Raw genomic sequence first — 27,819 nt, 5'->3', positions numbered from 1 at the left:
GGATTTTGCCGAAAGGCCCATTTTTCAGCCACTGCAACTTCAATTTAAAAATTTTAATGAATTTTCAATACCTAGCAGGCAATGAAGGCTTGTCGATACAAAGATTGACCGAAATGAGCGAATGGAGAAATGATTGACATCAAGGCCATGTTAACGAGCAACAATAGTTTATTCATAGATGTCATCTTTTCTTTGCTTCCATCAATGTTTTATTTATTTATGAGGCTGCTTTAGATTTAATCCAAAATTTACCTGCCAATTCCGACTTTACTGAATTCTCGTTTTTGTCTAGGATCTATTTTTTGCTTAATATTTTGAGATCTAAAAATCTACGCAATACACATGAGTTTATCCCACCCAATCGTATGATCCCACTGGTGATTCAGGAATTAATAAATTCAAGTGACGCGGCTTAATTGCAAATTAATGAGCGATTTGTGTGAAAGATCATTACCATTTTGGCCGCTATCTGTGGATGTCGCCACGCTTAATTCGGAGTTTCTGAATCTCCAACACTGCATGGCCAAAGTCGTAGAAATGGTTGGCAGCCATTCCTTCCAATGTTACCGTTTTTTTACATCATTGCAATAGATTGATATGATGAAAGCCTATATTCCATGTTGCTTGTGTAAGGATCATTATGTGTTTTAGTTAAAGCTCTTTTGGCTAATTTAAAGTTGAAATTTTTTCGGATCAGCTCATCAACTTCTTTACATCAATAACACAATGTTTCGAGCGAAATAGTAATACCTTAGAATTAATTGATGCGTCAAAATTATGGCAAGAAGCATGTTTATTGCCCGAAATAAAGTGTAGTCTGTCAGAATTATTTTAACAAAGTTTGAATATGTTTCCTTGTTATAAAATTACTTCAGACCAAGCAGTGATGGCCAATATATGAAGCTATATCTTCAAATCCAATATAATTGACGGGCAGACCGAATAGTATTGCGATAATGCCTTCCAATTATCTGGGATTGTGAACTTTGTCCTTGTGCATTTGGTGTTACTGATACCATGATCAAAATTATTAATTCTTTACTCCTACAAATATAGAACAGCAAGCAATTTTCTTCATGAAATAGGAGAAACTTTTTTTCCATGTCTATATAGTGCCTTAAAAATATTTTCTCTGGAAAATATGTGGAACGAAATTTCCCGTGTAACAATGTCATCCTTCAATCTAATCCTCTTATTGAAGGAGATTTGTCCAGAGTATGGCGCTTTATTCTCAAAGTTACGAAATTTAGTCAAACATGACTCTTTCTTCGGCAAGAAGTGTAGCAATAAAGGTTCTTAAAGATCTTTTTTTGGGAGAAATTTTCTAAACTAATGCTCTAAAAAAATTTTTTTAAGGAGAAAGATTAAATATCGCGTATCCAATACAGAGAACTGCAAGGCAACGCGTTGAAGGCGCTCACTCACCAGCTCTTCAAGCCACTGGAAAACCTTCACTCATTGTGAGTTTTTTAAATCGTTCTATAAATTACTTGATGAATGTAATTTGTTCATTTTCTTACTCGTCACTAATTGTGAGTTAATTTTTTTAGTTTTACAAACGAGGTAAAGGTTATAGTTTGCTGATTTTCTTACTCGTTACTAATTGTGAGTTTACTAAATAGTTCCATAAGTTAGTTAAAGAAAATAATTTCTTTATTGTCTTACTTTTGAAGTTCACTTGGGAACTCAATCATGGCGTGAGAATTATAAAGAATATTCCGAAAATATATTTAACAATATTATGCTCCGAACATGAACAACTCGTGAATGTTCTAAAAGATTTGCAGATCATTATTATATAGCTGATAATGTTATTGGCATAAATATTGCAGGTTCATGCATTGCTAATGATGTCTTAAGGGCTACTGTATGTAATGTTCTTATTAACAGTAGGTCTACAATCACAATTTAATTATTAGTTGTATTTTCCGACAGCTCCGAAAATGAAAGCTTTTTTCTTTCATTTCAATTCATCTGCTTTACACCTCTTTTTACATATCAGCTCGAGCAATTTATACAATAACATTATTTTTTCACATTACTTTCTAAATTGCATCGTAATGCAAATTAAACAGTAAATTATTGTTGTATTCGAATTTCTTCAATAGTTACTAGGACTACCAATTTTTTTCTACGCCGATCAAAAATATGAATAATGCTTTTCACTTGAATTCCGAATAAAACATGACAAATTTCCAAAAGCTACAGAAAATGTTACAAGAATATTGTGAATTGTTATTCACATTGATGTAAAATACATATTTGAAATTGATATTCATAGAAACAAAACCTGCAAATATATTTTTATATTATTTTTACTTTTTTGTAATTAAAAAAAGGAAAACGGACGACTGGCGTTGGTGTTGCCTGGCGCGCCGCGTGCAGCACTGCGAGCCCAAGGATCAGTTCTCCTCTTGTGAGGACCTCATGAGTAACCTCGTCCTGCGGGTCTGTATCATCGTCCTGGGGGTGGTCGCCCTTGTCGGCAACGCCTTCGTCATCGCCTTGAGATGTCTTAATAAGACTGAAAATAAGGTGAGTGAGCAGTAGTTTACATTTTATTTTAATGCGGAATCTGAAAACTATTTAATTAAAGATCAGAACTACTGATATTAGTGATGAAAATAAGGTAAGAGCCGCAGCAGTTTCCATTTTATTTTAATGCTGAATCTGAAAACGATTGAATTAAAGTCAACAACTACTGATATTAGTGATGAAAATAAGGTAAGGGCCGCAGCAGTTTTCATTTTATTTTAATGTGGAGTCTGGAAACTATTTAATTAAAGATCAGCAACTACTGATATCAATGATCTGTTACCGTATGATGCATGTAGACGCCAGAAATATTACGCCTTCGTCATCGCCTTGAGATGTCTTAATAAGACTGAAAATAAGGTGAGTGCCGCAGTAGTTTTCATTTTATTTTAATGCGGAGTCTGGAAACGATCAAATTAAAGATCAGAACTACTGATATTAGTGATCTGTTACCGTGTGACGCATGTAGACGCCCGAAGTATTTATGTTTGGTGTAAATAACAAGGAATTTTTAGCTGTTATCACTCATTTATTCTGGATTCGAGCTTAATAAGGAGCATTCTTAAGACCAGTAAATAGTTAATTTTAATGGCCAGAACGAGAATTAATGACCAATCGTCGTGCCTAGAGGAGCTTGCCTTTGATCCAAAACCCATTCAGTGACGCCAGAGCAAAACTGGAAAAGCACGTGTCCTGTATTTGAGTCTGATAATTTTTTTATACATGTCTTACATTTTCTAATTTCACCTTGAATAACATCCAAAGTATGTAATTAATTGTTCTTATTTATTCAATTGATTCATTGAAAATTTGAGGAGAAATTCGAATTTATTAATAAATAATGTTACCGATGAAGTTTAATAAGCATGCATAAGTGTTAAAATATTCTCAGTTTGCATAAACTGCAGGAAAATGGAGAATTTTAGATCAAACAAAACTCCATATAAATTCATTATCACGTCATCACCACTTTCCGATGACCTGCTATATTCACTATATTATCATCAGTTCCAGCAATTAATTGCCGTTTTCTTTGCTTCTGAAAATTGGATTAAAATATTTTTATTAATATAGTTTATTCCCACATCAATTAATTAGCCGAATGTTTACACAGATTTTTCGTTATATTGATACAGGGGCATCATGAATATCAGTTGCAATGATGTACACAATTTATGAAATAATTAGCTTTCATGTAACGGATTTGGGGTCGAGTGATATAAATCTCCCTTGTTTACTGCAACACGTGCCAATTAGCATTATAATATTGGTGTATGGCTACTCGGTCTTGTAATGGGCCATACTCGAAAAGCTCTACCATAATTTTATTAAAGAGTAATGCCAAAGCCTGAGAACATATAACGGGAATATATGAAGGATATCAGAAGTAACACTCATGTTTCACTTTGTGAAGGCGGTCAGTGAGTTTATCACATGTAAAAAGAAGGCAAAAATTTCACAAAATAGAGGAAAAGAACAGGTACTGACGAGTTCAGTTCTGATGAATCGCACTACTAAGTGCATGAATGTAACAAAATCAACGACTCGATTTGTACGGAAACTTATCATGTTAACGCATTTCATTATTTCCTAGTCGGTAACCAATGTGATTTAAATTAAAATGTACAGGTTTGAAGTCCTCATCCTACTATAAAGGGTCAAAGCTTTAGCTAATCCATTTTTTATTGAAAGTATTTTCTTCTCAGCTTCGCTCAATCCTAAATTATCGTTTATTATTATCTCGTAAATAGCGGACGAGAGAATTTTTCTAATTTTTATCGCTTACACAATTGCGGTCAATCTATAGGTAGATCATAAAAATTTTTACATTATGAATGATTGTATATGATTATTGGTTCCTCTTCTCAACTATTCAAGTTCACATAATTGCTAGAAATATCAACTGAAATTCGCGGAATTTATTTTTTAGCGCCGTAGTAAGCCTATTAAAAAATGGCAGCCTTGAACGGCTGGTGATTCAATTAAAACAAAAAAAATTTTTAAACTTAAAAAACTTCTTCTTTATAATAAACTGAGCCCGAGCTCGATTTTCCGGATTCTTATTTCGTAAAGTTTCTCCGCCAGCCGCACTCAATCCTCATAATCAACATGGCGGCCGGAGACCTACTCATGAGCGTATATCTACTGATGATCGCTGGCGTAGACCTTCACTACCGCGGCGTATACGCTGCGTACGAGGAGCAGTGGCGTACGTCAGCATCGTGTCAGCTCGCTGGCTTCATCAGCACGCTATCCACTGAGTCGTCAGTCATCTCGCTGACCAGTCAGTAGTAGCTTATATCATCAACATCAAAGCTGGACTCTATGCATTCTAATGCTCTGACATTCCATCAATCAAGTGCCGAGATTCTAGTCTGAATATTGAATGTCGATGGTCAATTCGTGGATTATGAAAATGTAATTCATCGAACTCCTGTCATTTTGTGGACAATAACTGCGTACCAAGAGATATTAGATTTCATGACAAATTTTACTTGATAACCATCATAATTTTGCAATAATTTCCATTGAATTTAAATATTCATGGATTACGAGAATTTAATTTACCCAACTCCTGTCAGTTTGTGGTCAATAACTGCGTACAAAGAGATATTAGACTTCGTGACACATTTTACTTGAAAACCAGGATAATTTTGCATTAATACTCATTGTTAAATTTAAACATTTATTCAATATTGGACTCATTTGTACTGTCATGCCTCAATAAAGATGTATTCATGCCTAACTTCCACTCAGTCATCACGGTGGACCGCCTCCTGGTGATCAAGTTTCCGTTCGGTGACCGCCGCCTCGACATGCGCGTGACGCGCGCGATGATGGTGGGGATGTGGGTGGTCGTGACGTTTCTTGCAGCGCTGCCCCTCGCCAACATCGCATACTTTGACAACTTTTACGGACGCTCTGGAGTGTGCTTGGCCCTTCACATCACAAGTGATAAGCCCAACGGATGGGAGTATTCTGTCCTTATATTCATAGGTGAATACGACAGCTAGAAATTTTTTAATTTATGCGCATTTCCCGAATATTATTTCTCACTTTCAGTCATGAGAAGTCTAACTATTCATGAGTTTTTGCGAAGTTAAGAATTTTGTAGCTTCTGGGCATGATTTGTGGACACGCACAAACGAACGTTTAACGTGTTCATCAGCGTAAATCATGGGCTTTTCATGCTATCATGGACCACGATTAATTATTAATGGGCATTTGTCTCGCCCGTTTCGGCAAACTCTGCTACCAACGATTACAAAAAACCTGCTATACAGCCGTTACTCGTATTATTAAGTAAAATTTGCTCGAAAGTAAAATTCTATCTCTAATATTCTACACAATTATCGATTTCTATTCGAAAATAAGTCAATATTATCTATCGGCATGGACTATAAATGAACAGAGATCTCATGCTTTATTTAACACATCTTTGACGCAAAATTATAGGTCATAACATATTGAACTCATTAAACTCAAGTTTTAAGGCAAAAACATATGCCGCAGTACAAAAAACTCATTAAACTCAAGTTTTTAGGCAAAAATATATGCCGCAACACAGAGCACTCTTTAAACTCAAGTTTTAAAGCAAAAATATATGCCGCAACACAAAAAACTCATTAAACTCACGTTTTTAAAGCAAAAATATATGCCGCAACACAAAAAACTCATTAAACTTAAGTTTTTAAAGCAAATACACATGTCGCAGTCATCAACCTGCTGTCGTTCGCCGTGATCGCCGTGAGTTACGTCATCATGTACTCAGTGGCACGCAAGACGCATCGTGAGGCGCGTATCAATGATACGCGGATCTGCCAGCGGCGGTACACGTCGGCCAAAAGCGGCGGCACGACGCACGACAGCGCCACGATGGGGCGGCGCATGACGCTCATCGTCGCCACAGACGCCGCGTGTTGGCTTCCCATCATCGCTCTTGGCATCGCGTCTCTGTGTGGCGTACACATCCCGGATCAGGTGAGTTGGCATGAGAAAAATTAATATATAATATTATGATAAATATTATTAAATAATAATAAATTGATATAATATAAATTATTAAATTAATATATTAATATAATATAATAAATTATGTGCTCATGAGAAAAATACAGGTTGAATATCTGAGGTGAACCGTTCAAACTTAGATTATATTACATAATAATTTTTGACATAATATAATAAATTATATTATATTATAAATATCTGAAATAGTCTGCTTGAACCTAAACTACGCATCATTATTACAATATCATATTGTAAATATTAAGAGAAGCCTTATTGAATGTTTACAAATAATCACAAATAATTATGTAAGCACGCACAGGTATGATATACAACAATTATTGGTGTCCCGATGTACAGTATTTAACGAACTTTTCGTTCAGCTACATACTTGACGTAAAGACAGCAAGCAGAAGACCGGCCCGTGATATGCGATTCGGTCAAGAGATCATTAGTAATAAAACATAAATGAAAATGCCTCCAACATTTGCGTTGGCTACTTACATTTGCGTTGGCTCCTTACATACCATGAGCTCAGTGAAATCCACTAGAAGTAATTGTAATGTGCTTCAACATTAACTTAAATTTCAGCCCAATTTCACTATCATTTGTAAGGAATACCGTTAGTGTCATAGAAGACTTCGATCAGTTATTCAATAAGCTAGTGTATGGCACAGAAGCATATTAACTGTTACCATAAATCGTATTATAATAATCGAGATGAGAATCATATATATTTTGATCTTATATATGCATCGCTTCTGGTTTAAAAAAATTTGTGAAATAAACATAACTGCTGAATTATCACGTTTTTTCACTAATTTAGTATTATGATTGTCAATAAAAAGACCGAAAAACCGAAAAAGCAAGTTTGTTTATGAATGGATGCTCATGATGTTATCGAAAATCATTGCATACAAGTGGAAAATTGGAGAAAATTTTTTAATTCGTGAAACACGCTTACCACTGCGATTTGAAAATCGTAAATCTAATACAATCGATGTTAAAAATATTTTATATGCGATTTGTTCGCGAATCGTTCCCTGCAATTCCGTGGAGATCACAAGCCGCTTTACGCCTCACCCAAGAACATAAAATGAGCCTCGTTTTCTGACAAACAAGCCATATCCTTTTTTATTTAAAATTGCACTTATTAACTGCATGTAACGTTCAAATGAGAAAATATTTAAGTTTAAAAGGAATTTAAAAGCATAGAAAACGCCAAGAAAAATCACCATATCGATATTGAAAACGTTTCGGAGTCCAGCTCCATCATCAAGAGTCAAGTTCCACTAAATTAAAAATTAATAAAATCATTTTATAAGTCAAAATTGGATATATAAAATTATTTTATTCATTTTTAGTTTAGTCGAACTGATGATGGAGATGGACTCCGAAACGTTTTCAATATCGATATGGCGAATTTTCTTGGCGTTTTCTTTGCTTTTAAATTCCTTGTGAACTTGCGATATAAGCAGACTGTATGTTTATCTAAGTTTAAATGGTTCACCTCGAATATTCAACCTGTGTTTTTCTCAATAGCACATTAACAGCATTAACAAATGAAACAATATGGGAAGTCAATTCTTGTTACATCTTTTGCAAAAAATTTATCGAACACTTCCATTTGTCAAAATTAATTTGCATACAAATGTAATATACATGAAAATTTCAGGCAAATTTTTATATAGCATTTCTGCGGACATTGAGAAATAGTTTTTTCAAGTAAATTTAAAAACCACCGGTTAGCTGAACCAAACACTTCACAACCTAGTTATCTGACCCCACCAAGAAATTGTGAAAAAGTTATAACGGAACTCTTTATTAAAAACAGATGTCATAAAAGTAAATTAACTACATAAGAGCATGGTCTGGAAATTGAAGTTCCTCTTTTAAGTATATACTTCCATTTCAAGTATTGAGGAGTGGTTCTAAATTCATTTCTCTGTACTATAGAAATTTTAGTAAAGGTCTATAATTAGAAAGTGATAAGATCATCAAAAAAATGACTGATACAAATAATTGACGCTTTTGTCCAAAGTAATATCAACACGATTGATTATTATTCGCTTGGGAGCGTGGATAGGCTCTCGATAAATCTCTCCATAATTCTATCTCTCAGATAAACCCAGCGTCTCGGGATAAATGATCCTATAATGGCCGATTGTCATCGCCATTACCCTTCCATTGTCGATTTGATCTTTACCGAGCAAAGAACTGACGTCGGTCCTTCAATCAAAAATATTTTCGAAGTTCAGTCGCGGTAATTGCAGGAAGATTGTCTCAATCCGTATTAGGAGACTAGCTCGAACTATTTTTGGGAAGAAGTTTATTCCTAATATTTTTGAATGTTATTTTACCCCTGCTTAATAAGATGAAATGCATAACCTCAAACAGCAATTTAATTTAGATACCCCAACAGTCCCCGTTTCGACCCTTTAATAAGGATGAAATTGTTTATCTAGAATTAGACAAATTAAATTTGTTTTAACAGTTATAATAATGTTCAGAGTTTCATCTCGTTTTCCTATTACTGGATCATGAAACAAATTCCAATTTATAAATGTCAGATTTTTTGCATATTCCACATTATTTTGTAAGATCTCAATATGATAAATGAGATAGATACTTGCCAGAATAATCCATATGTATCTCAAATGAATCACTTTAACTCACGTATATATGAAAAATATCTTAGCACAGATTATCCAGATTACTGAACAATTGAGGCATCGTTTCACTAAAAATACACTAACTAAGATCAAAAGGCAGAACAAATGATTCATGAAAGAAATGCCTGAAAGAACGAAAATACACTCTTTAAGCTCAAAGGAAGTTTAGGGATTACTTTAACCCGTTCTGTTTACTGTATAAGACGGTGAAATTTGAATGCTACAGTGTCGAGGCCCATTCGATGAATAAATGATATATAAATAAAGCCGTCAGTGGCCGCCAGACATTTACTTATGACCGTGTCTTAATTATTGTTGCCAACAAGAAGGATGAATAAAACTGAATAAATAAAGAAAAAATAATAATTGAAACAACCTATCAATGAATACAAAACAAAAAAATAAATAAAACCAAAACCATGCGCTTTCATTAGGCCGACTATCTATTTTCAATAATGATCGAAGTAAGTTCTTATATCGGAACCTTTCTGCACATACAAAAACGAAAACATAAAATTAGAACTAATGAAATAAATAAACTAATAAACGCAGAAATATAGCACAGATGACATATGATATATGAATAAATATAACCACAAATATACACTAAAGGATCAATAAAATCTTCACTTGAACACCAGGGCACTGTCAACACTGAAAATAAACACGACTAAACGAACCACGTACCTCTGTGGTGTAATCTCACAAGCGAATGACACGATATAGTGGATTCCTACGCGAGGTCACGTCAGTAGTGACTAAAAACCTAAAAGAGAAATTACTAATCTAATATTTACAATAACATATAATCTAATATTTACAATAACATACGTCCCCTTACAACTGCTTTTTTGAATTCGTAAACTTAAAAGAAACGTTTGAAAATTCATATCTGCTCAGGCTGAGGTACTGAACGCTTTGAAGCTGAAAATCAATGATGTACTACTGTCATTTCCAAAGTTCAATTTCAAGTGTTGCAAAACCCTTCACCTGCATGATAATGAAAATTGTATTTTCGAAACGTCGTAATCCATTAAAATATCATTTGATAACCTGTTTTTTAACCTCACGGGGCCAACAAGAAATTTTGTTCGACTCATTGAAGAAACGAATAAGAAGATTATTAATAAAAAGCATGCTCTGGTCTTCAATCAAACTTTCATTTATCTATACGTCTATGACGTCAAAACAGACAAAATAAGCAACGAACATTTCCTTCTTGATTAACTTTTTATGTGGAGATGTTCATTCCTAATAAATTTAAATATTCTTTATCCACTATTTAATGCGATGGAAAGTATAACTGCTTACGCAGGAATCTCCGGCTATTGGCAAAAGATGAAAGTTAACAGCTATGGGCTTGGGGAAATATTGTTAACACATTCAGCAAACCCACAGTGAAAACTTGCATAATAGGTTCATGATTCAAGTATATACTTGACATACGTAATTCTGACTGACATACGTAAAGCTTCTAATTCTAATAATACTCTCGAAATTGCGGCACGGCACCAAAGGACGCTTCTGCTCGGCAAATGCCTGACGATTGCGGCCATTCCAAATGGCTGAATTCGGGACTCCGCTGCCGTCTTATCTTCCTTCCGTGCGGCCTTTGGCTGTCCTGGTAGCACAAATACCATTTGCAGAGCATTCGCGATTCGGAATTATTACTTCGGGTCAATTCGGCATATCCAGACGTTCAGAATTTTCGTCACGTCGGTTTCAAAATAACAACAGAATGATATGACTGGAGTTAGACATCTGGTGCAAGTTTTGGACAGCTTTAAAAAATATTATATACGGTTCGTACGCGAATTATTCTAATTACATGCATAGGTAAGCCGTTGAAAATTATGATGGAGAATGTGCTCACATAAAAACTTATTATTGTTGGGCATTTGCTTTCTTACCACCAGCAACTTTAGTAACAAGTTCTAAAACAGAAATCGTTTTTCTGATTGAATAATAAATTGAGGAGTAAATTTTAGCATTTTTTAAAGAGCAGTAATATTATTAGGCGATTGTATAAAACAAATTGCAGAAATAAAATGATTTTATAAACCTCTCAAAAGATTTTTTTTTAAGACGAACGTCCTGACTACGACCAACATTTTTTTGCTCATTCGTTTACATTGTAGTCGACTTGAGTTTTATGTTTATTCGTGTTTTCAAAAAGCTAAAAAATTACGGAGTAAACATGCCATGATTTATTTGATTTTTAGTTCCACCATTTATTGTTGTGAGAAGATGCATTTTCCACCATGATTATTTACTGATATTATTGAAGGTGTTCAAGTTAGGCAAAGTAAATTGTAGGTTGCAAAAACAGCAAGCGGGAACGGTTTATGTAATGCAGCCATTATAATTTCATCAGAAACACAAGCTGATTTCCCGCTTCATGATACTTCCATGCATGGTGCTTCATGATCCTTGAAATTTTCGCGCAAATTGATTCGCGACTTTCACTTTCCTAAGACTTTTGCTCTGATGGTCGCCAGACGAAGGAACTGAACGACCATCTTAGTAATGTTGATACTCCCACCGATGCTGTAATTGGATGGTTAATATGCTAAAATGCGTTTCACCTATTGAAACCAACATGTACAAAAATTTCTAATAAATAAAGAACTGAGGAACTCTAGTAATATATAGGGATTAATCGAAAATGGGAACCAGATGTAATGATTCAATGATGATTAATCTGTGAAGAATGCAGACTTTTTATTCCATTCCGAGCTCGTACAATAAATAATTGAATCCGAATAGTAGAGTATATTTTTTTCCATTTCCACCAATTTTTTACATGAAATCCACACATCACTGCAACACTTTACGAGGTTTTTCATAGGAGCGGTAATTTAGGATTGCGTTCCTTTTAAAAGTTGTTGCTTACTGTATTTTTATATTAGTAGAATATTTTAATATTACGAAATTTCTGTCCACGTCGTGAAAACTTTTATTTTAAGGATTCCGTTGCAGCTAGGAAGTAGTCAAAATCAAATTATTTGCTTATATGTGTAAATGAGTCGGGAAATTAAAATAATCATTTTGACATTAGGGGGCGAAAAATGTATCTAAAAAAATTTTTGACACCAACATACGCTCGCATATTTTTAGCTAAAGAACAACGTCAGTAATTTCTAATGCGTAATAAGTCCAGCCTTAGAATCACCACTCTCATGCTCATTCTCCTCTTTAAATGTTTTATTTGTGGCATTTTTCAGGAGCCAAGTTCCNATCATTTGTAAGGAATACCGTTAGTGTCATAGAAGACTTCGATCAGTTATTCAATAAGCTAGTGTATGGCACAGAAGCATATTAACTGTTACCATAAATCGTATTATAATAATCGAGATGAGAATCATATATATTTTGATCTTATGCATGTATCGCTTCTGGTTTAAAAAAAATGTGAAATAAACATAACTGCTGAATTATCACGTTTTTTCACTAATTTAGTATTATGATTGTCAATAAAAAGACCGAAAAACCGAAAAAGCAAGTTTGTTTATGAATGGATGCTCATGATGTTATCGAAAATCATTGCATACAAGTGGAAAATTGGAGAAAATTTTTTAATTCGTGAAACACGCTTACCACTGCGATTTGAAAATCGTAAATCTAATACAATCGATGTTAAAAATATTTTATATGCGATTTGTTCGCGAATCGTTCCCCGCAATTACGCGGAGATCACAAGCCGCTTTACGCCTCGCCCAAGAGCATAAAACGAGCGACGTTTTCTGACAAAAAAGCCATATCCTTTTTTTATTTAAAATTGCACTTATTATTTGAATGTAACGTTCAACTGAGAAAATATTTAAGTTTAAAAGTAATTTAAAAGCATAGAAAACGCCAAGAAAATTCACCATATCGATATTGAAAACATTTCGGAGTCCAGCTCCATCATCAAGAGTCCAGTTCGACTAAACTAAAAATTAATAAAATCATTTTATAAGTCAAAATTGGATATATAAAATGATTTTATTCATTTTTTGTTTAGTCGAACTGATGATGGAGCTGGACTCCGAAACGTTTTCAATATCGATATGGTGAATTTTCTTGGCGAAAAGGAAAGAAAGGTGGTTTCAAGGTGAAAGAATTCTGCTCGAGGGACGTTATATTTTTTGATACACAGGCATTCTATTAATCATGAGCAGAGATCCCTGTCCGAATATTGGATGTCGATTGTCCATTCTTGAATTTCAGTTGGAGTCGAGTAGACACTCTCCGCTGTCAAATAACTATTCAGAATATTAGAGCCGTTCTGCATGAATTTTTGGGAAGGTTTCATTATATAGGATCAAGTGTGTGGGGCATGAGTGAGAGATAAATAGAACAAATCTATGATGATTCTAAGCGGTAACTTTTAGTTACGTTAATAAATTCGTGGGGCATAAATAGATTTCAATGTGAACAATGAGTAAAAAATTGCTGTGCGTCTTGAGAATTAGTTTGTTACATATTAAACCATAATGTTTATCTAAGTTTAAATGGTTCACCTCGGATATTCACCCTGTATTTTTATCAATAGCACATTAACTGCATTAACAAATGAAACAACACGGTAAGTCAATTCTTGTTACATCTCTTGCAAAAAGTTTTATCGAACACTTCCATTTATCAAAATTAATTTGCATACAAATGTAATATACAGGAAAATTTCAGGCAAATTTTTATATAGCATTTTTACGGACTTTGAGAAATAGTTTTTTCAAGTAAAATTAAAAACCACCGCTTAGCTGAACCAAACACTTCACAACCTAGTTATCTGACCCCACCAAGAAATTTTGTCAATTTAATTTAGATATCCCATCAACCCCCGTTTCGACCATTTAATAATGATGCAATTGTTTATCAAGAATTAGACATATTAAATTTGTTGTTCACTGTTAAAATAAAGTTCAGAGTGTCATCTCGTTTTCCTATCACTAGATCATGATCCAAATTGTAATTCACAAATTTCAGATCTTTGCATATTCCACATACTTTTTTAAGATCCCAATATGATAAATGAGGTAGATACTTGCCAGAATAATCCATATGTATCTTAAATGAATCACTTAACGCTTAGCAATTGAGGCATTGTTTAACTTAAAAAACACTAACTAAGATTAAAATGCAGAACAAATGATTCATGAAAGAAATGATTGAAAGAACGAAAGAACACTCTTTAAGCTCAAAGGAAGTTTAGGGATTAATTTAAACTGCTCTGTTTACTTTATAAGACGGTGAAACTTGAATACGGCAGCTTTTTTGATTTTGTGAAGTTTGAAAAAAACGTATGGAAACATTCAAATCTGCTCAGGCTGAGGTACTGAACGCTTTGAAGCTGAAAATCAATGATCGCCAGAGAACGGCTTTATATAATTCCTGGCAGGTACTACTTGAAACTATCGTCAGTCATGAAAAGATCCGGTCAAATGAAACGATATTAGATCTTCTGTGAACAAGGCATGAAAAGTAAAGGAATCGGCGACAGGCCACATCAGGCCTACACTTCAGCGCCGAGATCAATGTGTTATGTTATGTTATATGAAGCATAAGTTTCATGCTCTCGGAAGTAGACTTTTTGTAATCCAATTTTTTTCCTTCCATTCTGGACGAAAATTCTCATCAAGCTTTTCTGTCCATTTGCAGATTATGTCAATGGCGCAAATTTTTCGATTCTCTATTCACCTGCTTAACATTGATATAATATATATCCATTAAAGCTCCACATTATATAAAATATATATCCTAACTACTACTTCTACTAACTTTTGAGGGCGCTTAAATTTGATTTAGCAAAGGAATCCATAAAGTTTGACAATATTTTGAGTGTTCCTAGTTAAGAAAGTAGTTTAAATACAGACGTAGCTCAGTGTTAAATAAAGCAAAACAATATGAATTTTGCTGATAAAAAATTAATCGAAATTTAACTCATAATCTTAGTCTTAAGACTGAAACCACGAGTTTACCAAATTTCGAGAATCAAACCTTTTAACAGGGGATACGTATAAAGTGCGTGGTTAAAATGGCACCGTAGACTTTTTTGTGCACCCAACACCTCACCAAACTTTTTTTCTTTCAAAATAAAAATGAAAATATTACACCTCGCATGTTTAATACGCACCTCACGAAATGCCAGTGAAATCGTTTAGAATCTAAGCAAAAAGCAATGCGCCTGCTTTGCAGGTTCGCATTTCCCAGAAGTGTTCCAACGAAAAAATCTGGAAGAGTCGCTAAAAAAATCCTCCTGGAGCCAGAGCTGGGAGGCAGGAAACCAATTTTCCAATTTGGTGATTCGGACCGTCGTAAAAATTAATGTTTAGTGTCTTGGTGCAACGAATACGCGTTTATCACGGACAGAGAAATCTCGGAATTTTAAGAACTAAAGTCATGTATAAGCATCTTGTCATGCTCGTACCATTAAGTATACGCCATGTTTGTTTAGCACCGTAAAATTCATCCAGAATTGAATTGGACCGGAATTAAACACGCGATTATGAATATTCGTAACAGAATCGAGTTAACAAGAGAGTTTACTTAACTGTTCGCTTCTCAGTAAATATAAAACCGAACTTAACGCGACGTGCCACAAGAAATTTTTAATTTATTTTAGAATCTTCCGCTCGTGAAATTTTTATTTTAAAATTTTGTACACTAGTATCATTATTCTGGCGTGACAATGAAGTTTAAAGTTATGCAAGTAGATTCATAATGATATTCTACCAGCAGAAGAAACTCTTTTTCACACTAAGCTGAGCAATCAAACGTCAGGATGATACATTTCCAGACGATAAACTTTTCGAAACATTTCGACTCGATGCAAAAATTCAAAATTAAGTTCGCACGCAGTTGTGTTACTTATATAATCTACATTAAATTTTATCTATGATTATTTATCGTCATATATCTATTTTGTTTTAATTCGGCAGAAGCTTTTCTTTTATGCAAGTCTGATTGAAGACCAGAGCATGCTTTTTATTAATAATCGTCTTATTCGTTTCTTCAATGAGTAGAACAAAATTTCTTGCTGGCGCCGGGAAATCAAAAAGCAGGTTACCAAATGACATTTTAATGATTGTTTCGAAAATAAAATTTTCATTATCAAGCAGGCAAAGGTTTTGCACCTCTTTATATTGAAAATTTGTAATAGTGTTTCATTAAAAATTGAATAAACATATAGGCGTCTAATTCACATCATGCATTCCTCATTAGTTGTACCTTTAAACAAAACAAAGAACCACCTCGTTTCAATTAAAACTTCATCAAAAATTTAGTTTGAAAAAAGTGGGGGGCGCGCTGCCCCATGTTGCCCTACATATCAATGGTATAGTGGATACAATTTGAAATCTAAGATTAAAATTACTCTGAAAATAATTCCAGCGTCCGGACGAATACTGGAGTTTGGAGGTTGATAGCGGGAGACTCGCTCTTGATAATGAGGGCCTCAGCTCTTGATAATGAGGGCCTCAGCTATCGCCAGTTTCGATGGGTCGGGGCACCGCATAACTATGCTGGTGCATGCCTCCAATGTCGTTCGGGTGATGGTCTCATTGTGAACCTCCCATATTTGGTTTTAGGTCCTCCAGATTGTAGATGGCATGTGATTCAGCAGCTTAAAGTCGGCGATTTAAAGATTTAAGAACCACATGCGAGAGGCTCACAATGAGACCATCACCCGAGCGACATTGGAGGCCTGCTCCAGCATAGTTATGCGGTACCCTGACCCATCGAGACTGGCGATAGCTGAGGCCCTCATTATCAAGAGCTAGTGTCCTGTTATCAACCTCCAGACCATTGGATTCGTCCGGGCGCTGAAATTAATTTCAGAATTATTTTAAGCTTAGATTTCAAACTTTATCCACAACAACCTTGACTTGTAATACTGTCATTTCCAAAGTTCAATTTCACGTGTTGCAAACCCCTCACCTGCTCGATATTGAAAATTTTATTTTCGAAACGTCGCAATCTATCAAAGTGTCATTTGATAACCTGTTTTTTGATCTCCTGGGGCCAGCAAGAAATTTTGTTCCACTCATTGAAGAAACGAATAAGAAGATTATTAATAAAATGCATGCTCTGGTCTTCAATCAAACGTTCATTTATCTATACGTCTATGAAGTCAAAACAGACAAAATAAGCAACGAACATTTCCTTCTTGATTAACTTTTTATGTGGAGATGTTCATTCCTAATAAATTTGAATATTCTTTATCCACTATTGAATGCGATGGAAAGTATAACTGCTTACGCAGGAATCTCCGGCTATTGGCAAAAGATGAAAGTTAACAGCTATGGGCTTGGGGAAATATTGTTAACACATTCAGCAAACCCACAGTGAAAACTTGCATAATAGGTTCATGATTCAAGTATATACTTGACATACGTAATTCTGACTGACATACGTAAAGCTTCTAATTCTAATAATACTCTCGAAATTGCGGCACGGCACCAAAGGAAGCTTCTGCTCGGCAAATGCCTGACGATTGCGGCCATTCCAAATGGCTGAATTCGGGACTCCGCCGCCGTCTTATCTTCCTTCCGTGCGGCCTTTGGCTGTCCTGGTAGCACAAATACCATTTGCAGATCATTCGCAAGTAGGATTTATTACTTCGGGTCAATTCGGCATATCCAGACGTTCATAATTTTCGTCACGTCGGTTTCAAAATAACGAACAGAATGATAAGACTTGAGTTAGAATTCTGTTGCAAGTTTTGAACAGTCTTCAAAAAATTTTTTACAGCAGGATACGGTTCGAGCGCGAATTATTATAATTACCCGCACATGTAAGCCATTGACAATTATGATTTGGCTATTGATTAAAACAAATTGCAGAAATAAAATGATTTTGTGCTGAAATTATAGCGCTATATAACGCTGTTTCAGAGCTATATAACGCTGAAACCGATTATTTATTATTATTATGAGACTTATGCTCAGATGGTCGCTAAACGAAGGTACAGAACGACCATCTTAGTTATGATGATACTCCCACCGATGCGGTAATTGGATGGTTAATATGCTAGAATACCTTTCAGTTATTGAAACCAATAGATACAAAAACTTCTAATAAAGGAACAACTGATGAACTGATGTAATACATATGAATTACTCGAAAAATGGGAACGAGATGCAATGATTCAATGATGATTAATCTGAGAAGAATAATGCAGATTTTTTATTCCATTCCGAACTCGAATCATTGAATGCGAATAGTAGAGTATACTTCCATTTCCCGCAATATTCTACATGAAATCCACACATCACTGCAACACTTTACGAGGTTTTTCAAAGGAGCGGAAATTTAAGATTACGTTCCTTATGAAAGTTGTTGCTTACCGTATTTTTTTGTTAGAAGAATCTTTAAATACTGCGAAAGGAAGTAGTCAAAATCAAATTATTTGCTTATATATGTAAATGAGTCGGGAAATTGAAATAATCATTTTGGTATTATAGGGCGAAACATGTATAGAAAAAAATTTTGCCAGCTACAAATGCTCGCATATTTTTAGCTAAAGAACAACTTCTGCAATTTCTAACGCGTAATAAGTCCATAGTTCCAGGAGTTATTGTTAGAACTAATTTGATATTCTGGATAGAAAGGCTCGTAAATGTTAAAGTTCTCACAGATGAGACTAAAAGTGACTTCAATATACTCTGTACCATCATAACTTGGTCTCAACGAGTTTGAAACTAATTTTCACGACATTTATTGGTTTATAAGAGATTTTAGATGTACAATGGTAAGACAATTCTGTACCCGGAAAACTGGTGTTTATTTACCACAGCAAGAAATTTTGAAGCCGTTGGGTGGGGCCGAGAAAAGTTCTCAGAACAACTTCTGTAAGAATAGGATGCTTTTTAGCGCATTTTCTCATTTATGGAATAAATGCACTATTGTGCCCGCCATGTCCGTCTGTCCGTCTGTCTGTCTGCCTGTTCGTCCGTGACTTCACGTTTTCGTCGACGAGAAAATGCGCTCTCTGTCACTCACTGCAGTGAGTACTGAGTTATATTTTTTCTTATTTAAGACAGTTCAACAGAATTTTTAAGTTGTTAAAGAATATTGATTTTTTATTCATTTTACTAAGAAATTTGCTAGCATTCTGATGATTTGCTAGCATTCCGATGAATAATGATGGAAATATTGGTCTCTTTTTTTGAATAAGTTAAATATTCCCATAGCCATAGTATCATTAATGGATTTATTTAATTAATATTTATTGAACTAACTTCGCTTATAAGACGACAAAGTGAACCGATGATGGCAATTAATAAGTCGTAAACAATATCATTCAGTTTCTCAAAGTATCGTTCCAAAATTTGCAACGTATTCTTAGTGAAGCAAGACTGCTATATGGAAAATACTTTTTCAAATAATCTGGTAACCTCGTTTATCATATAAATTCAGTGCAACCTATCGCACCCATCTATTAGCGGCAATGTCTATAGGTTATCGTAAATGTTATTAGATCATCATTACACCTCGTAATCTGATCCCTATGAACTTCAATTTTTCATGGCTGCTTTGACAATGTTTTTCTCTCTCAGAAGATACAGGAAAAGACAAATTTATGCGTTTTGTGTTTGCTAAATTTTACGCGTTTGACACAATGAGAATAGCTGCACGAAAATTGCTTGAGCGAGCCAAAATGACTCTTCGTACAGTGGCATTTCGCCCAGTTGCATCAAAGGGCCGCATAATTTAAATGAGGGTTACAAAATGAGGAAATACCAGAAAATTAAGAGCAAAACCTTTCATGCCAATTCACTTGGATTTTTTCAGTTCATATTCATGCAAAAAAGTGTCACAAGTTGTAAACGTTTCATTTTAAATGCAGGTGATTGTCAGTGCATGTTTTTTTTGTTTTTTTATGTTATGTCTTATGTTATGTTTTATGTTTTTATGTTTTATGTTATGTTTTTTATGTTATGTCAGTGCATGTTTTTTTTATCATATGGTAATCGACTACCTACGTGAGCGTGCAGCGGCGTAATCGTTACAATTCTAGTCACAAAGGTCGTTCAGGTCATAAAAAGCGGGTGACCTTTCGGCAAAAATCGTTAGGTACGCAATATATATTTTTTCGATGTCGTATGGTCCGTCGGTAATACCTTGGCTAGAAAAGCACGAGCCAGAAGAATTTAGAGGATCAATACTCAACATTGCATTCTTCGTTCTTGAATAGCAGGTGCCGCGGATTGAATTTTTTACAGGGTGGGTTGCGAACTTACAGTAGGATTTAGCTCTGACCGAAACTTCTGTAATTCAAATTGAAACACATTACGCCTAACCAGTAAAATGGACGAGGATATGAACATCGTATAAATGAGTAGATATCACGCATTAACGGAACTGAAATAGCAACCCTATTCATGTACAGTATGTTTCAACGATTTTCCCACATCTTAGATTTAAACAAGCATGGTAGTATTGAGTTTAAAATTTACAACGTCAAATATCAAGCAAAAATAAATAGACATTAACATATTCTTGAGAATTGTGCTAAAAAATGGCAATATATTTGCCAACTTTTGCTATTGCGCTAGAAGTTTCTGTTTCCGATTCAGCCGGTCCCAAAACGATCACATACACGACCATTAATATATACATCATTGAGTTTTTGTCACGTTTTTATTGCTCTGAAATGAAATTATACATCCGACTAGCAATTACACATCCAACTATAGAGCAACTCTGCACTATACTGTATCCGCTTGAAAATTTATTTTTTTATTGAAAGAGTTTCGGTTAATTTCTTTGCTTTGCGCCAAGCGCCTACCTCCTGCACCGATTTCAATTGGACCGTTTGAAGATAGAAGAACACGAATGCCAAATGTTTGAGCTCGAGAATTCTGTTCGGATTTATGTGTTCCCGAGCTACTACCGTCCTGGCCCCATAATTTCAAAAAAAAGTTAAGAGATCGTAAGTTTATCAGCCAATCATTGACGGCCTTTCAAGCAAAATCCACCAATCATAGACAAGAAAATAGAGCATAAGTAATTACGTTCACTTAAAGAGTTTTGAAGGTATGGCCCCTGAGATCTATGTTCAATGCACCGATAAAATGCAATTTTTTAACATTCATGCCATTATTGCAAACGGGTTTAGTGGTAACTGTATTAAAAAAAATCCAGCTTACATACCGTAACTATAATGTATCATACATTTTAACGTATGATTCCTAATGTACCATAATGTGGTCCAATTTTTTTCATTTTCATCGTGCCGCATCTATTTCAAAACTATATACATTATGTTTCGTCTCTCGACTAGAACTAAACGCCCCTCTGTACATCAATTCAATTAAACAAAATTCTAGATGAATTCTATGCATTAGTTCACGGTTCTTCAAAAAGATGCGTGGTAGTGGATTTTGTGCGCGAATCTTTAACTGTGAATCCAATACGAAATAATCTCAACCTTATCGTAAAGTCAAAAATATAAATGGTCGAAAAAATTCTTATTTGTTTTTCAGAATTGCAATGCAAAATATTACAAAATTTTGTATCCGAATGAAACGTTAGAATTACATTGATTTCGTCGTTGAGAAGTAATTTTTGCCCTGCAATATTTCCTTTACTGACTTTTAAGTTGAGGCTTCTCGATGCGAAGCTCTACGGTATTGTAAAGCCTTGCCATATAAATGAAATCTTCGTAATATACAAGCACATACCGGTACTCCTCAAATGGTACATTGTATTGATGCCTCACAATTGACAGGAAATTTCTATGTTACAATGATAACTACATCAAACATCGAGACAATATATATTACACCAAGCAAATTCGGAGACATATCGAATTAATTTTTTGTTCATTTTGTTGCGAAAAAATCTACACGTAGTCCAGGTTGTTCCTTTAGGACTTCGGTGTCTTCGGTGATACTAAATCAGCATTGATGAATCAAGTCCGATTATTTCTAATTAGGCGACAACAAGATTACTTCGCATTGCTACCGTGCATGCGCAAATAGAATAAAGTATTATGTATTGTATTACTCGTCATTCTTGTGTAGTACACATGAATGACGCTATGAGATTGCGATGTAAGAATAATATCTGTAATTAGGAACTCGAGCATTGACCCGCAATTCCCAGAAGAGATTAGTCCGTATCAAAATAAATTGCCAAGCAGCTGAAAAGAACTATACGCGACGAGACTAAATTTATCCTTATAACAATGACGGACATCTAATTAGCCGGAGTCGAGACTAAGGATATGTGTCATTAATATATGATGATTTTCTCTAGTTTATAACAAAGGATAGACCAATTTAGCAGTCAAAGCTGGATATTATTCCTCCTGAAGTCAGGCATTAGCAAGTGACCAACACCAAACAATAATAATTCAGCGATATTATGCTCACATTTTCTTATACCCCGTTAACGTTCCCCTGGCTCTCCATGATGTCTAGAAGTTCCAAACATTAATTTACAGTTGCGACAAAAATTCTCCTACCAATTTGAATGAGGCTACGCATGACCGACGCATAATACTGGCTCTAGCTGATAAGTTTTCCGGCAGAAGGAATCCAAACTTCATTAATTGTCACTGTTTGAGATAATTTCAGGATTATCAATGCCTGATTTTTTATTTATGCAATTATTTTGGCACCGATGGGCTGACCAAGAATTCGTAAGGAAATGTGGCTCTCAATTCTTGTAATTGTTTGAACCTAATCATCGCATGAATATGGGACAATATAAAAGTATATGAATAAAATGACAATAATTATTACTATTAATATTATTTTTATACATTTTTTCATTTATCGTTATGATGCTCATATAAAAAAAATAACCCATACATTTCAGTCCTTACACGCCTTTTAATACGTGAACGAACGATTTTTGTGACGACTGCTGCACAATATTTTTTTCAGAAAATGCAATAGAAGAGTTTGTGAATCATGACATTTTCTGAAGGTTGAATATAGTTTTTAAGATGGAAAATCTTCGACGCTTTACTATAGCTGGTGCGAGCAGAGGACGATATAGTCGGCCCTCAGAGATCCGAATGTGATATTTGAGTGAAAAACTCGGTTTTCAGAGCAAAAATTTTAACTCGTATATCAGGCCGTGATTCATCGAGCGGAAGGGATTGTGTATGAGAGTGGGTGAATGAATATCGAAACATCAAAAATTATTTTTTCGGTTGATTACTAACATTTTTTGCTGCGTATTTACTAATTTACTCTTTGTTTTCTCTTTACTATACGCGTTATATTATGTACAAATCTGAATATTATTTAGATAATAGACGATGAAACACCCTGCAATATCTGATGAATATTGCAATATTCTAACATTAATTCTAGAAGTCTTCGAATGGTTGCACCCACTCATATTGCCAACAATTTAAAAAAAAAATATTTTTATGCATGTTTTTCTGTGGATGGAATATTAGAAAAAACATCTTATTGTACTTCCCGAGTGAAATTTTGCGCAAATTCACGAACTTTATCATATGGTAATTCATAACATAACATAACATAACATAACATAACATAACATAACATAACATAACATAACATAACATAACATAACCTCCTCCTCCACATCAGTAACGGCCAGAGACATTAAAAAATTTTTTTCGGGTCAAATCGGTTAGTACCTGCATCAAATACCCCCACGCTACTCGTCCAATCCATTGCATTTGTACCGTCAGCATGCAGCCCGAACTTGCCTGCCACAGATATATTCATATATCGTTGTTCCCACACCTTTTTTACTTTACATAATTGAACACGGGGTCGTACCGACCGCACGTGGTTTACTCATAAATCGATTAGCCTAACCGTTTTATTTTTACATTCAACACTGCTTGTGCCCGTACCAGCAACAGATAGTCATTAAGCATTGATCATTTACCTTTCATTCATTCATTCATACACTTTACGCTGCTTAACATAACATAACATAACATAACATAACATAACATAACATAACATAACATAACATAACATAACATAACATAACATAACATAACATAACAACATAGTGATGATGGCGCTGAAGAGTAGGCCTGATGTGGCCTGTCGCCGATTCTTGTACTTGTTCATATTGTACCCTTACGTGTTATAGATTTTATCGTGTTCTAATCAATTGCTGTCCTCATCCTTAATACATTATAGTACTTCGGAGGTACTAATACTCCTCCACATTATTACCAGCCAGAGACATTAAAAAAATTCGGGTCAAACCGGCTCGTACCTGCATCAAATATCCCCACGCTACTCGTCCATTCCATTGCATTTGTATCGTCAGCATGCAGCCCGAACGTGTCTGCCACAGATATATTCATGTATCGTTGTTCCCACACCTTTTTTACTTTACATAATTGAACACGGGGTCGTACCGACCGCACGTGTTTTACTCATAAATCGATTATCCTATCCATTTTATTCGTACATTCAACACTGCTTGTGCCCGTACCAGCAACAGATAGTCATTAAGCATTGATCATTTACCTTTCATTCATTCATTCATACACTTTACGCTGCAGTTGATGATACAGGCCACCAGCATTTTTTCATAAATTTTTGATCCAATTAATTTTATTTACACAGTTTTAGCTTAATTTGCATCCGCCGCAGGTGTTCTCATGGATTGCAGTGTTCGTGTTGCCCCTGAACGCTGCGGTGAACCCCGTACTGTACACGCTGTCTACGCAGCCCGTCAGAAAGAGGTTGCATGGTTTGCTCACTGCCCTAGCCGGCCCGCAGTCCAAGCACGTCCGCAAGCCTTCCACTCTCTCAGGTCAGTTCATTTGAAACATTTCTACTCACCCTATGATCCGTCAGTTAACAGGTACCCAGAGTTCGTTTAGAGACCAGCCCAAGGCTATGCTGTAAGCAGCACTCATTGATTGTAACTCAGAAACAGTGGCCATACTGTTAAATTTATTTACTCACTCGGATTAGACGCTTTCTTTTAGTAAAACTAATGTATGTTATTAAAGAAAGACAAATTTATAATTCGTATAAACTTAAAATTCTGATTTGACTCTCATTTGCGAACAAACTCTTTTGAGAACATTTGAGAACATAAATTCAAACAAGTAAATTTCTATTTATTATCCGGTCCTTTCCTCCCTGTTCTGCAGTGCTCCTCTATTCTTCCAACAAATCTTGCAGCGATAAGTTAACATTCTTCTGGATTCATGGCTACATGAATGTGAAACTAACATTTTCAAGAAACGAATATTTTAAAAGCTTAGACCAGGCGTCAGATAAAGGCTTAAATCAAACGAAGAAATCAAATGACTAAAAATATTTTTTGTTTCAGTGAGCAGCAACTGGAAGAACTCCATGCGTTTCCATGTGGTGACAGAAGCAAGCGAATATCAAACGACGACGTCACACGCTAACAGCCAGCGGCGCTTGGACGTAACAAGGGAGTCAACACGGCGATCTGCCGGCGGTAGCGTCCGGTCTAAGTCATCTTGTTCAGCCACGATCCCTGGGGTTACACCTTACAGCCGTAATCGAGAAGAAAATACGAAGCCAATGGACAGCTATCTCGGCTCCAGAGGCGACATTGAGATAAGACTCGCGGATGAGGAAGACACAAATGAAGTTCAATCATCCGCAACGCTCTCCAAATTTGAGAAATGGTTGCCCAGTGGCTGGAGGAAAAGAAAAAGTATAAATCGAAAAAGTGGGAATTGCAAAAATTTAGTTAAATTAGATTCCACTGGCAGTCGAAACAGTGAAAAAGGTGTCGAAACAGAGTCCCGAAAATGGCCTTCTCAAGATTCAAGGAAATCTATAAACGGTAACAGAAACATCGCACGTTCTTGTTTGAACCGCGAAGTGACCGTCATTGTTAGTGACGACGATAACCGCGCGAGCGTTGCTGAGATAATCCCGCTAAACGAAATTGAAAATGACTGCTTCAAAACCAAGAAGATTACGAGTAAACAACGAAAAATGGGCACGTCAAGATATGACTAACAATGAGTTTGACCTAATGTGCAGTGTAAATAATTCCATACACATGGTAGCTTACCCATGAGCTTTTACTCATATGAAAACAAATAACTCAAGTGAATCAAAAGTTATAGGGAAATTATAATAATCATGGAATTGTTTGGCGCCGTTAATTCTAGCGCTTCGTTTTTGTTCATGTATAGAGAAAATGTTAATATTTTGGAAAAAAGAGTGATAATTGTATATTTGAAAGTGAATGGACGTCATTTCGTCACGGAATTCGAATCCCAAGATGGAGGAGTGAAAAAAGTGATTACACGTGATGACGTATGTTTTCTTGCAAGTTGAAACATATGTATATGATATAATTATAATGATTAATGATAGAATCATATTTTTCATTGAATCATCGAATTTTTCCTTACTATATAATGATGGAACGATGCGAAAATATTAACGACAGCTTATCATTCGCCTACATAGATATTTTTAAATAGAAATCTTAGTACTTCGAAGATATGGAAGCTCATTAACGGTCTCGAAAAGTTCACGAGAAACTTAGACGAATTCAAGCGTTGTGAAAGTATAATATTTAGTAGATGTAATTGTAAATCGAAATTTGCCGAAAAAAATTTTCATGATCCATATGGAATTCTGAAGCATAATTTTTTAAATTCATTTTATTTACTCGTAATTTATTTACTTGCACGAGAAAAATTTATGAATGGAACATTTATATTTTCTCATACTTATTTAAAAAATCAATGCAATTTGAATTACCAGTTACGTCCGCATTTGATACTTATAAACGAAATTAACTTACTTTTCTAAGATTCGATGCATCCGCGATTTATAAAGAAATTTTTTGTTAATTCACGCAATTTTTCCTTTTGGTTGAACAAAGTTAATATTTTTCTGGCTTCCAATCGACCTGACAACAATGAACCAAATATATAATATAATATAGTATAATGAATAGTTTATTACTGTGTTTGTATATGTGGATGATTACTGACCGTTTGTAACTGATACTTGCTTCTATAAAAAATATTTAAAAATATTCTACTGCCTATTCGCATAGCCTTTCTTTCACTATTTTACATTTCACCTGTAATATTATTCATGTTATGCTATTCTAGTAACCACATAGAAATTCACACTCAATACATTTCAGCTGCAGTCATAATGGATGATACATCTACGATGCGAACAACAACGATGGATTTCCTTTGAATGTAAAACGATCGAAGAAAATTTGTTACCACATCAGTCTAGTCGATCAAATAACTTTATAACGAATAAGAACAGGCCATTTCATCGATAATTACTCATTAATGTTTGTTTGTACATATTATTTATTGAATTCGTCAGACGAGTCTCTTCAAAACAATGATTAAAAGCTTTCCTTCCATTTTATTTTTGAATGCAATATTATCACATTAGACTTATTAAAAATGTGCAATTAATTACAGTAAAGTTTTCAAGCGAAAGATTACGCAGATCTTAACGAATTTCAAAAGAAATTATGTTAGCTTATTGCAATGAATTTCAACTACAAACCTTTTACGTTGGATGAATCATTATTATTGTGAACGTTAGTCCCAAGCATTAATCAAATCAATTAATCAATTTATGCCTATATTTTTTTTTGCTTTTTTTGACTGTGCAAATTTCATATTCAA

General features: G+C 34.8%; 1 protein-coding gene across 1 annotated transcript in view; it reads left to right on the top strand.

The window, feature by feature from the left end:
* The window catches only part of LOC108679450 (G-protein coupled receptor GRL101), a gene marked incomplete at its 5' end in the record, with an annotated part of 66,939 nt that extends 40,641 nt beyond the window's left edge, over positions 1-26,298 (top strand). The window contains 7 exons of the mRNA XM_047882564.1: positions 1,389-1,460; positions 2,340-2,535; positions 4,621-4,819; positions 5,293-5,532; positions 6,251-6,498; positions 24,782-24,965; positions 25,494-26,298. Coding sequence (XP_047738520.1) covers positions 1,389-1,460; positions 2,340-2,535; positions 4,621-4,819; positions 5,293-5,532; positions 6,251-6,498; positions 24,782-24,965; positions 25,494-26,161 — 1,807 coding nt within the window. The remainder of the gene's footprint in view (positions 1-1,388; positions 1,461-2,339; positions 2,536-4,620; positions 4,820-5,292; positions 5,533-6,250; positions 6,499-24,781; positions 24,966-25,493) is intronic.
* Positions 26,299-27,819: the final 1,521 nt, after the last annotated feature.

The sequence above is a fragment of the Hyalella azteca genome, unplaced genomic scaffold, assembly GCF_000764305.2.
Source record: "Hyalella azteca isolate HAZT.00-mixed unplaced genomic scaffold, Hazt_2.0.2 contig10740, whole genome shotgun sequence".
Lineage (NCBI taxonomy): Eukaryota > Metazoa > Arthropoda > Malacostraca > Amphipoda > Hyalellidae > Hyalella > Hyalella azteca.
This window is presented reverse-complemented; position numbering and strand designations above follow the sequence as displayed.